Source organism: Tupaia chinensis, unplaced genomic scaffold (genome assembly GCF_000334495.1).
Source record: "Tupaia chinensis unplaced genomic scaffold, TupChi_1.0 Scaffold000146_1, whole genome shotgun sequence".
In the NCBI taxonomy this organism is placed as follows: Eukaryota; Metazoa; Chordata; class Mammalia; order Scandentia; family Tupaiidae; genus Tupaia; species Tupaia belangeri.
In genome coordinates, this window is record NW_006159616.1 from 4087687 (window position 1) to 4100101 (window position 12415).

Here is a 12415-nt window from a genome sequence, read left to right on the forward strand (position 1 = left end):
GCCCCGGCGGTACACCGCCGACGGCTGCTACTGCGGCATCGGTGGCTCCCACTGGCCGGTGGACCAGACCGACTGGTGAGGAGGGGCCGACAGGGGCCTGTCTAGGGGGTGAGCATCCTGGGAGCGGGTAGGGTAGACAGTGGGGGCTGACCCCTCCTCTGAGCTCCTTTGGCTGCCTCAGGCAACTCCTGCCCCAGTCCAGATTGGCTCATGGGACCCTCCAGGTTGACCTTTGCCCCCTGTAGGTGCTGCCACGCCCACGACTGCTGCTATGGGCGGCTGGAGAAGCTAGGCTGTGAGCCCAAACTGGAGAAGTACCTCTTCTCTGTCGGCAAGGACAACATCTTCTGTGGTGAGTGGGTAGTCTGGGGTGACCCAGACACTGAGTGTGGGGCGTGAGGGGTTGCTAAGGACAGAGAGCTCCTCCTGATGGTGCCCTCAGGCCTCATCAGGGCCAGAGACAGGGCTAGGATTGGGTTTCCATCCTTAGTGATGGGGAGGCCCATCACCTGCCCAGATGCTCGCCTGACTCCTGGGTAAGGAAGCCCTGGCCCATGGGTGCAGCCTTTGGTTCCTGCCTTGGGCTCAGGCTCCTCATTCCCTCCCAGAGCCACCTCCTAGGTCCAGCCTCTGGGGAGAAGAGCTGGACTCACACCCTCCCCAGGGCCTGGGCAGGAGCCAGGGCAGTGAGCTGGAGCTTGGTTTGAGACCGAGACCCCCTCCCACAGGCTGAGTCCCCGAGGGGCTGTCTGGCTAGACCACCTGCTCAGCTCTGCCACTCCCGGTGACCATGTGGACAAACACAGGAAACGGGAGCCGGGGCCTGACAGCCAGGCTCTCCTCCTTCCTGCTGCAAAGCCAAAAGCAGCTGGAGAGAGGGCAGGCCCAGGGCCGTGGGGTACAGGAAAAGGACAGGACTCAGCTCGGATCTTTCAGGCCTGTCCCAGGGGGGGAGAGCCAGGACAGATCCAGAGTTGCCTCAGAGTTTCTTGACCCTGCAGCTGTCCGCTCACCACGGCAGCTTTGCTGGGTAGTGAACTTCCGGTCTCAGGGTTCATGCAAGGCCAGGATGGCGCCGAGGGTGAGTGAGGGGAGGCGTCAGGTGGGTGGGGACACAAGCTCTGGGCTCTACTCAGAGCTTTACCTTTGACCTGCTGAATGACTTGGGGTGAGTGACATAACCCCTAGAAAGCCTCTGCTTACTCATCTATAAAACAAGGGTAATCACACCTGCTTCCCCAGTGCAGGCCAGCTTCTGGCAAGAACCCCCCGAAGAGGTTGACTAGCACGTGCTAAGCCCTTTCCGACTCTGAGTTGTGCTGATGTGGGCACAAGCTTTGGTCCCACCCCGACCACAAGGTGCTGTGGTCTCATAGCTTGTCCCCCTGCCTGGTGCTGCTGTCCACCCAGGGGGTGGGTGCAGCTGCCTGGAAAGCCCCTGTGCTGGGCCAGGTGAGAGCTCTATGGAGCCTGGAGGCCTGCCTGGGCAGGAAAGGGCTGAGGGCAGTCAAGGCCGGGGCCGGGGCACATTCCAGCCGTCCCAGGGTGCTGGCCCTTGTCTCTCACCCAGCCCTGAAACACCCCATGAGCACAGGCCCCTTCAGAAAGGGGGTGAGAAAGTGGACAGCAAGGCTCTGTCATTGTTCCTGCCAACGCGTCCTGAGCCTTCTGGTCCCTGACTCCTTGTCCCATCAGCCGGCAGAACCACCTGCCAGAGGCAGACCTGCGAGTGCGACCGGAGGGCTGCACTCTGCTTCCGCCGCCACCTGGGCACCTACAACCGCAAGTACGCCCACTACCCCAACAAGCTGTGCACCGGGCCAACCCCGCCCTGCTGAGGCTGCAGCCCTCCCAGGCCTGGGAGCCCTGGCGCCAAAGGCCCTCCCTCTGGAAAACCCCCTTCCTGCAAATCCATCCCTCCCTGTGAGCTCCGGGGCTGTGGTCTAAAGCATCCCTCACCTCCTAGAGCACCTCTGCTCCTTCAGAAGAGCCCTGGCCCTGAAGTCGCGGCACACTTCAGCTCCTCTGTAGAAGGCCCTGCGACTGTCCCTGGGGTCTCGGCTCCCTCTTCTGAATAAGGACAGAATGTTTTCCTATCGTTCCATATCTTCGACTCCCGGAGTCCACCACTCTAGGACTTATTCGTCTATAGTCTCATTCATTCATTTTGAGCATCTACCATGTGTCACCAACGTGCTAAGGACGGAGTGCAGCGGAAAAAGTCTGACGTGGGTGCAACAAGTCCACCACTCCATCCTTGCAATTTTCCATGGCAGTAAGTTTCTGCAGTTCTTTTTCCTATAATCGTAACCAACACAATAATGGCAATTTCCAGAAGAAACAGGCCATATGGTTGAATGTGAGAAGCATGAAAATGACCAACCTAAAACTATTGTCCCACTATGTCATCAGGCCTCAAATCTTCCCTGTGAGCTAGACCGGTTAGGAGTGAAAGCCGCGCCAGGTCACCTTAGCCAAAGCCTTCCTTTGACAGGTGGGTGTCTGAGGCCAGAGGGGAATGTCCTGCCCCACAGGGCATCCTCCATTTATTCCTGATGCTGTGCTAGGACCAGATTACTCAGACCCTCTGGCTGTCATCTTGGAAAGACCAGAAGCCCAGAGCAGGGGCGCTGCAAGGACACACACCTGAGTCAGGCTTCTGCTCCAGGGACAGGAGGAGGAACTTCGGCATCTCTGGTCAGCTCCAACCTCCCGATGCTGGCGCCATGTAGGGTTTAACACACTAAGGTCTCCCACCAGGAGCAATGCCTCCCACTCTGGAGGCACTCCTCTTCAGCAGCTTTGACTCCCACCCGGGGATGGTAACACGCCGATGAAACGCCGGGCCGGGATGAGCCTCCACTGAGATGAGAACGTGGAATGCATCGCACGGGCAAAGCTCGCAGTGATGCTCAATTAATGTCCACTCCCTTTATCCTTTTCCTGGAGCATGTGAGCCATTCAGGACTTTGAGGGCAGGAAGGGGCACGAGATAGCAAAGGGATGTGTCATCATGAACTTTAAAAGGCAAAGCTCTGGGCTAGCATCAGCGTAGAGGTGGGGGGTCAGGTGTGTGAGCTTTGATGTTGCAACTGACCTGAATCCTTGTCAGAGATTCACCACAAGACAAGACTTAAAGCAAAATGAATTGTATGGGGAAGTGGCTGACCTTAATTCATCAGGAAGAGTGGTCCTGGGGCGCCCTCTGGTGTCTATTTCACGCATGTTACTAGGAAGATGTCTAACCGGTACATCTGGATTTCCCTCTACTGGGTAGGCAAAGTTTACTGGTGCGGCTGGTGAAATTGGCCCCCTCACATTTTCAGTAACAAATGCTGAGCAATCACCATAGAAAGTCTAACACCATCTTAGTATGACTCTGCCACTGCAGAAATAGGCAACACAGGACGAAAGCTGATTCGGGTGGGGCGAAGGGAGGTTATGTTGTGGACATGCCGGGTTTGAATTCCATTAAGGCATGAATGGAATGATCTCACAGTTGCATAACCATCCAAGAAGGTGAAGTTTAAATTGGGACTCAGAAACAAGCCCCTGGTGCAGCATCCCCCCCAGCCCCCCAACAAGACCATGAACCCTCTGGATACAGACCAGATCTTATCTTTTGCTTCCCTGGGGCTCAATAAATGTTCAGTGAATGAATTGAGGGGACTGCATCAATTCTGTTGGCAGGTGGTGTGTTCACACACAGAGCCGCCGTCCAGCTGCAGACGGGGAAGGACTGAGAGAAGGAAAGGAGAGCCTTGAACTCAGCAGCAGTGGGCCTGCTGGAGGCTCGCTGTGTGGTTCAGGAATCTTGTTAGAAAGGGAGTCTTGTTGGGGCTGGCAGGTGGCATGGTGGTTAAGGGCGCTGGACTCCCACATGGGCGACCACAGTTCGAGTCCCGGACCTGGTGGTTTGCTCTCTCTCTCTCTCTCTCTCTCCAAATTAAAATAAATAAGCAAATAAATAAAGCTAAATAATTCTTAAAAAAAAAAAAAAGAAAAAAGAAAAAAGAAAGAAAGAAAGAAAAGAAAGAAAGGGAGTCTTGAGGGTCAGCAGGTGGTGTAGTGGCTAAGGCGCTGGACTCTCACATGGTTGACCATGGTTCAAGCCCTGGATCAAGCAGCTTGAAAAATCTCACTAGGCATGTGTGCGTGGGTGCCTGGAATCTTGAGAGGAGAATGAAGGAGAAGGGACTGCAGCATGGCCATCCCCCCTGAGGGGTAATTTCTCACCTTCCTTCTCTCTGTCTCTCTGGCAAGCATCCATGCCTGATGGCAAAAACCAAAAAAAAGAAAAAGTCTTGAACCTACCCCCAGACTGCTGAATCAGAATCTGTGGGTTAACAAGACCCTGGGGTGATTCGCGTGCACATTAAAATCTAAGATGTATGGTCCCAGCCTCGGTTTCTGCATTTGTAAAAGGGGACCACATTTCCCCAGCAAGTTGGTTGTGGCATGGTTTAGACAAGTTAGCAAGGGTGAGAGCACACACATAAGCGCTCATGCTCTGTGAGTGAGTGTCGTAATAACAACGCTAGCTAGACCCCAGCGTTTACCGGGCACTGTTCTAGGTGCTCTGTGTATTCATTCACTGGGAGGGTGGTGGATGGATGACTGCCACCCCAACGCTGTTCCACAGCTTCCCTCTCTAACTCTGATGACGGGATCTGGATTGTTTTTGCTCTTGTTCCTACTTAGTCCCCAACTAAAGCAATGCATGACGTGCTCAATTAAATAACCTGCTAAATAAGCAGCTAGAAACCACACTGGAATTCCTGAAGTAACTTAAGAGTCTGATTATTTCTTGGGCATTCTCCTGCTTCTCTGGGGTTCTTCGCAGTGTCTGGAGACACTGGAGAACAGACTAATTTATTAAGTTCATTCTTTCCTTTAGTTTTATACAAACTGCTTCCAGCTTTTTGCTGGATGCTGGAGACAGAGACAAATCAGCTATGGCTGACTGGCAGGTAAAGGACACGCTTTCTACACTAGTCAGTGCTGTGACAGGTAACAGAGAATGAGGACCAACGTTCTTAAGCCCTCCACCTTCCATCCTGTTGCCACCCTGCCCCCAACGCCAGCATCTTTCCCCACAGCTGGACTTCCATCATGCCACTCCTCTGCCCTAAACTATCAGTGGCTCCCCCTCGCCCACAAGCTCCTAGCAGTCATGTGCTTCCCAGCCTCTTTTATCTATCCACGTCCTCACCTTCCCCAGGACGTGCCCGCGGCTTTCCTGCCTTCACACCGTTTTGTGTAATAGCTTCCCTCCTCCTCATAGCGGCCCTAGTTCCCGGGCTCATCAATCACAGTGCTAAAACCCTCACGCTTCAAGTGCATCTCGGGTGCCACCTTTCCCATAATGCTTTTCCAGCTGGAGCCCCTTTCAGACTCCTCTCAACTGCCAAGCAGTGTTCATACCTTTCTCAGGAGCGCTTACTTGGGTACTTGTTTTGGACTATCATATGGCAGAGGCAGACAGCCCTGGGTGCAAATCCTGCCTTTGCCACCCATCTGTGATCTTGGGCCCCTTATTCCTTCACGTGTAAGCGGAGGATGGAGCCATCAGCCTTGCGGAGTGGCTTCAAGGCTTAAAGGAGATGGTATATTTGAAGTCCCTGGGGCATTGCAGATACCCCATCTGCGGGGTCACTTTCTCTATTTTTGTCTCTCCAACAGCACTCATCACTTAGATGCTAAACACAGTAAATCCCACTGTGCATAGTTCCACTTTCTGGGGTTTCAGATACCTGCAGTCCACGGCAGTCCAAAAGTATTAAATGGAAAATTCCCCAGACAATTCCTGAGTTTTTAATTGTGCACTTTTCAAAAAGTGTGATGAAATTTTGTGTCATCCCATCTGTCCTGCTTGAGGGTGCAACTCACCCCTTCGTCTAGTGTGCCTGTCCACAGGTGGCTGTCTCAGGTACGGGAGTGGGAACACACGGGGACCAGTACTTCCCAGTACCAGGCTGCCTTGTGGGTGAGATTCCTGTGGGTGCCTGCAGTTAGTCCTGCGGGTACATGACCATGGGACATGTGTTAGGGAAGAAGCATCCTACATATGGTAACATAAGGGTATTTCATAAAGTTCATGGAAAAATGAAGTTAAAGTACGGGTTTATTTTGGTGCAAAAAACTTTTGGAATCCATACATAGCTTTCTCATAACAGCATCTTCCATTAACTTGTAGAAGTCACACACACACACACACACACACACACACACACACTGTAACAATTTACTCAAATAGCTTCTTGGCTCACTCCCATCTGAGTGCTCCTCATCCATCTTAAATGGACACGTGTTTGAAAACCGTTAACTGTCAGTGCCCCTGAGCTGGTGCTTACCAAAGAGGTCAAACTGGCCAGACAGACAGAGAAGGCTGCTCGAACTTTGCAGGTCAGGGTCACACGGAGGCCAAATCCAGACACTTTGGTCAACCTGGATGAAGTACATTTGATCTTTTTTTTTTTTTCCTATAGGGCATGTGCAGGACAGAGAGATAAAGAGACAGAGACAGAGATGACAATGCCACAATCCCTTCTACTCCTTTCTCAGGATTTTTAGGTATGCATGCACATGCGCCCCAGCGTGAGTTTTAAGTTGCCAGATCCAGGGCTCAAACTGTGCCATCCGCTGGCCCCAAACACACCTGATCTTTACGATGCAGTAAGTAAGCACAGCAATTAGCAAAGGCATATGACTAGTGTTTGGAGAAATTCCCAGTCTTTCTCCAAACCGTAACCCTCCTTTTTACAGACTCGGTCTTTCTCTGTTGTGATCCTCCCACCTCAACCTCCTCCCTGAGTTGTTGGGATTATGGGCAGGCACGACTTCCAGTCTTTAGGCTGGACCAGGAATCAGCCCTGGTCCTCACGTGGCCCAACCTGTGGAGCACTGAGTTAGCAGTGCACACCACTACGGCTGGCCCCAAGTGTGAACCCTTAAATACATTGCACTAAACTGGGTCATCTCACCCCAGACTTTGCTTATGCTGTTCCTTCAGACCAAAGTGCCTTGGCTCTGTACTTCTGCACCCTCTCTCCCCTTTCATGCCTGGCCCAGAGACTCCTCCTCTACCCATCCTTCCTACTTTCTCGGAACTCACAGGTCTCTCACCAGCACCTCCTCTGGAAACGTGGGGCAGTTACATAGTTACTCATTCCTCAACTGGAAGCTCTTTAAGGACAGGGTCTGTGTCTGTTCCAATGCCCAGAAATAAGGACTTACACACAGAAGAGGTTCAGTAAATGTTGGGTGGATTCTAGGATGTCTTGATAAATAAAAACTAAATTATCCAAAGGCCAGTCCTGGAGCCTTGTGGGAACTGGATCCCACAAGGCAAACTGTGGTTCAAATCTCAGCCCAGTAGCTTGAAAAACATGCCAGACACATGTGCAAGCATGCACAAAGGCCCAAGAGGATGCAGAAACAGAGAAGGGACGGTGGTATGGCCACCCCCTACCAGAGGGTGTTTTCTCCTCCCATCCCCATCTCTCTCTGGTGAGCACATGACTCTCTGGCAATTAAACAAGTATCCTGAGGTACCCAAGTCCCTCTACCATAGAGAGGTTTAGACAAGTTTCTCTAAGAATGTGGAAAATGTTTCCCTCTGCCAAGCCAGAATCTAGGAAGTGGCAGGAGTGGTCTCAATCATTTTCGATTAAAAAATCATCCCAAATTCCTGCATCACGTGTTCTGAGAATGAGTGCCTGCTCAGTCCACCAGTCCAGCCAACACCATACAGGAGAGGGGATTTTACGGTAAAGCCGTATTCTCCTGCCAATTGTACCCAGTTTGTGCACATCGGGGTGAAGGGAGAGTACAAGAGTAAAATGCTTACAGTGGACCCAGCTGATGGGTAACACCTTCTCCGAGACAGCCAGAGCAGTTTCCAAAGAGACACAGGCACAGCCACTGGTCCTCACCTGGCCTGAGAACACCTGTGTCCTTAATGATTCATCCACTCTCCCAGGCAGGGAGACCGTCTGGGTCATCTAGCCCAACCACTGCGCAGGCAGGAAGCCCCTGGAGGCCCTCCTGGTGGCTCCTGGCCCAGCTGAATCCCCAGGGTTGGATTGGGATCATGAAGGTTCCTCAGTGGGGCAGCAACATCTCAACTGAGGTACCACCATGGTCTCTAGTTGGGTCTTCCTGAAATTATCTTGGCAGGGTTAACAGTGTCCCAAATCTAAGCCTCAAAGGCTCGGAAACAGGACCGCGCATGCTCACCCAGGAACGTCTGGCCTCTCGGCTGTGCACCAAGGCTAGCATCACACTAGAATAGTTTAAGTGACCACAAGAGAATTTTCAACCAGAAAATTGTCATCCTACCCCAGCTTCTTTTGTTTTCAAGGTGCTGGGAGTTGGTTCAGAAGGCTGCTTGTTATCAGGGTCTCCAAGAAGTTCATGGAAAATGGATATAGTGAAAAAACCATGCAAGGATAGCAAGACTTTTTTTTTTGCATGAACTCATTTTTGGGGTTTTTTGTTTACACTATAGGGCATGCATGTGAACTCACTGAAGACAAAGAGACAGTGAGAAATCATCCCCACAGGGATGGCCATGCCACTTCTCCATTCTCCTGAGGATTATGGGCGTGCACATCCATATGCCTGGCATGTTTTTCAAGCCACTGGGTCCGAAACTCAAACCACAAGGACAGCTATATGGAATCCAGTGCCTTAACATCCATAGTACCTACTTACCCATAAATTCAAATTCTAGGTCCATTTTTCCATGTACTTTTTAAGATTTTGCCAAACGGTGTGTGTGCTCGCCAGAGACAGAGACAAAGAGAGGAAAATGAGAAATCACTTCCCGAGGGATGGCCAGACCACAACCCCTTTTCTTGCATTCTCCTCCTCGGATTTGGGGCATACATGCCCACACACCCAGCAAGATTTCCAAGCCACCAGGTCCAGGACTTGAACCACGGTCAGCAGTCTAGCACCTTAACCACTGCACTACCTATAGGCCCCTTCCATGAACATTTTGAAGCTGCCCCACCCCCACCCCATAGAATATAAAATTAAGAACAAGAGAAAATGGGAGTCTTAAGGCCCAAATCACAAGGACACGTGAGGTGTGGTGAGGTCTGTAAGCTGCCTGTCCCTCCATGGACCAGAGCCCTGTGTGTCTGAGCCACTGTAGGACGCACTGAAGGATTCCCCTCTCCCGGTGTCCTCTTTTTGGTCCCCTGATCCACCGTTCTCTGTGACTCTCTTCTAGGTGAGTCCACGATTCAGTCACTGACACAGGGTTTTCTTGGGGAGTGTGTCTCCCCCTGACAGGGACAGATCCTGAGTTCCAGAAGAACCCCAAGGTGGCAAGAGACAGCCAAATGCTCCGTATTTCTACAACTCTGTTACTGCTGGTGCTCCTAGGTATCAGCCCGAGGTACCAGGGACAGTGTTTCTGTTTTTGCTTTTTAAGATTTTTGCCACAGGGCATATATGCTTACCAGAGAAAGAAAGGGTAAGTGAGAAATCACTTCACGGGAGATGACCACACTGCAATCCCTTCTCCTCCATTCACCTCAGGATTTGGGGCATGCATGCACACACATGTGCCTGGCATGTTCTCAGGCTGCTGGGTCCAAACTTGAACCGTGGAGTCGACTATATGAGATCCAGTACCCTAACCACCATGCCACTGGCTGGCCCCCGGGCACACTCTGAATGACTGCCAGGGCGAGTGGCAGTGCTGCTGGCTGGCACTAGGGAAACCATCCAGGGGAAGCTCAGTCAGATCCCAAGCGATTACACAACAGGACAACTCTCCATCTGACACACACACCCCCTCCAGGCAAGGTCTCTAAAGGCCACTTCCCAGTGCTTGGTCCGTCTCTCTCATTCAAATAGTGGGCAGATGATGACAGAAACAACTTCCAACTTGTTTTTAAACTAGATTTTATTGGTATACAAAACTCCATTTTAAAGATAAAGTGGCACATCTTTGCAGCTTCTATTGCACCAAGTATTGAAGATTAAAAACACAAAAAAGAAACATTTGGTTTTGAAAACACTGCAAATAGCTAAGTACAGTACTTTGGTAAATAAAAAACACAATGGATGAAACCGTCTGTGGGAAGAAACAAAACAGGGGAAATGAACTATGGACATCAGACAGTGGTCACACTTCTCACCCGTGCTCCAGAAGTAAGGCAAGACTTGCTAAGTCTATGGGTTGTGGCCCCATGGAGGTCTCAGGTGTCTCCAGACTGAAGCTAGAACAAGGACAGTGCAATCAGAGGAAGAGAAGGCCCGCTCTCCGCAGTCGTGCACGCTCTCGCCCTCCTTCACGGGGGCCTGCTGTGCACCAGTGCTTCTGGGACAGAAAGAGGAGCGGTGGTGTGAAGCCTGACTCCTGGCCCGCTTCCTTCCCTCCGAGTTCAGTGCTGGTCAAGGACACATGAAAGGCAGTGGGGGAGTGGGGGCCAAGGGCCCCTCCCACCATGGAAAAGGGGCTGTGAGAGTGGGAATGTGCAAGGAGCCAGCTGTGCCCGAGTTTGCTTCAAGCAACTGGCCAGGGACCCACTCACAGGCTGAGGTCTGTGCTAAGTTCCAATGATTGTCATGGATGCTGGCACCAGGACCTGCTGGATGCTGACTGGCAGAGGACTAGAGCCGGACCACATGGTCTTGTGCAGTGAGCGTCACCTGCCGCGACGACTGGCCCAGCGGGAGCAGCTCTGTACCACAGGTACGGCCCACTCACAGTCAGTCACGAGGCCAGCTCGGGCACTGAGGGTACACATTCTTCACACTGGACTCTGTAAGGTGCTAAACATTAACATTTTCATCAAGCTACAGAGTACTCCAAATGAGAGAAGTTAAATGAGAGGCTTGAGAGCAACCACTTAGAAACTGAGGTTTAGAGCCTGATGCTTTTGCAGAAAACAACTCTACCTTGGGATAGAAGAGGGCCAAGCTGTCCACATGGCACAGCCCTTTCCACACCGGGCCTCAGGGGTGTACAGCGCTTACACCTGCATGGCGCACGGTGACTGCGGGCTGTCCGTAAGGCCCAGCCTTTCCACACCCGGCCTCAGGGGCCTACAGCGCTTACACCTGCATGGCGCACGGTGACTGCGGGCTGTCCGTAAGGCACGGCCTTTCCTGGGATCCAGCCTCAGGGCGCACAGCGCTTACACCTGCACAGCTTGTGGTCACTGGTACTTGACATTTCATCTCCACTTTCTAAAAGTTAATGGTTTTCCCCTTTCTAACGTGCGATGGCATATTTGTTACAATTTAAATATGCCATCTAGATTTTCAACAACGTCCATGGAAAAATGAAAATTGCAGTTTACTTTATCAGAAAAGCATACCTGGCACGAAGTACCATTATTACGTCACCTCAGAACAACCGTCAGAAGGCCCCAGAGTTTTAGCAACGCCTGTTCTGAAAGCTGAGCAGAATGAAACTGGCCAAATGGGAACAGCAAAGCAGAAAAGCTCCCTCGACTCTGAGTGGAAAGGTCTGATACAGGTAGTGCTTTGAGGTAAAAGGTGAAGAGTATCTGCCCAAAATGGGAGTCAGAGGGACCGCGGATATGGTGCTGCATGGAGTAATTCCTTTCTCTTCCAATACACAGGGCCCCTTTTAGTCAGGGTGACTTCCAGACAACTCTGACCAGAAATCCAGGTTTCCTTTAACTAACTGGATACTGGAGTTGAACGCCGCTCAGAGGTAAACTGACAGCATTCTGCGTTAACCCAGTAAAACCCAGGCAGAGTGTAGAGCGTCCTCCAATGAGAGGCTGCATGGTGACTGCAGGGACTCGATGCAGTACGGGTCGAGGCCAAGCCCACCGGACACTCGCTACATATACATGTCCACAGCTCCCTCCCCGACTGTGCGTGGCCCTCCTCACCACTGGACAGCCACGTACCACACTGTAGAAGCTCCTCGGGAAGGGCAGGCATTATAATCACCTACAGAAAGGCTCTAAGCCCAGCTCCAGGTGCCCACGGAGCCCCCACTTCACAAGCCCTCAGAACCAAGATGGGGTTGGAAGTGTTTTCAGAACTCATAAAAAAACTATAGACGACTTCGACCAACATTTAAGGTTCTTCTTTGCCACAATTCCTCGACTGGACTCTGCTCCTGAAAGTGTGTTTGTATTATTGAAAAATTTAATATGCATATACATTCTATCTTTCTAATATCTCCTGGTGGCAACTACATTACTTAGAAGTTGTGGTTCTATGTTGTTCTAATATATCTACCTCTCTAGTTTGAATCTGTTGCCACTAGAATGTTACTTCTTATTTTGACTTTAAAAACATCTTGTTAAAAAACCTTTTAAATATGGTTTATAAGGCCAGAGAGCAGCTGTGGCCCACAGCTTCATCTCCTTTCCCCTGGGTCTCAAGACAACCCGTATAACAGAAATCTTCCCCA

At 51.4% G+C, this 12415-nt stretch overlaps 1 protein-coding gene across 1 annotated transcript in view; it reads left to right on the forward strand.

Annotated features, from left to right (window-relative positions):
• PLA2G2E (phospholipase A2 group IIE) overlaps window positions 1-2378 on the forward strand; it is a 3227-nt gene extending 849 nt beyond the window's left edge. The window contains exons 3-5 of the mRNA XM_006145200.2: window positions 21-75; window positions 246-352; window positions 1696-2378. Of these exons, the coding sequence (XP_006145262.1) occupies window positions 21-75; window positions 246-352; window positions 1696-1838 (305 nt within the window). The 3' untranslated portion in view covers window positions 1839-2378. The remainder of the gene's footprint in view (window positions 1-20; window positions 76-245; window positions 353-1695) is intronic.
• Window positions 2379-12415: the final 10037 nt, after the last annotated feature.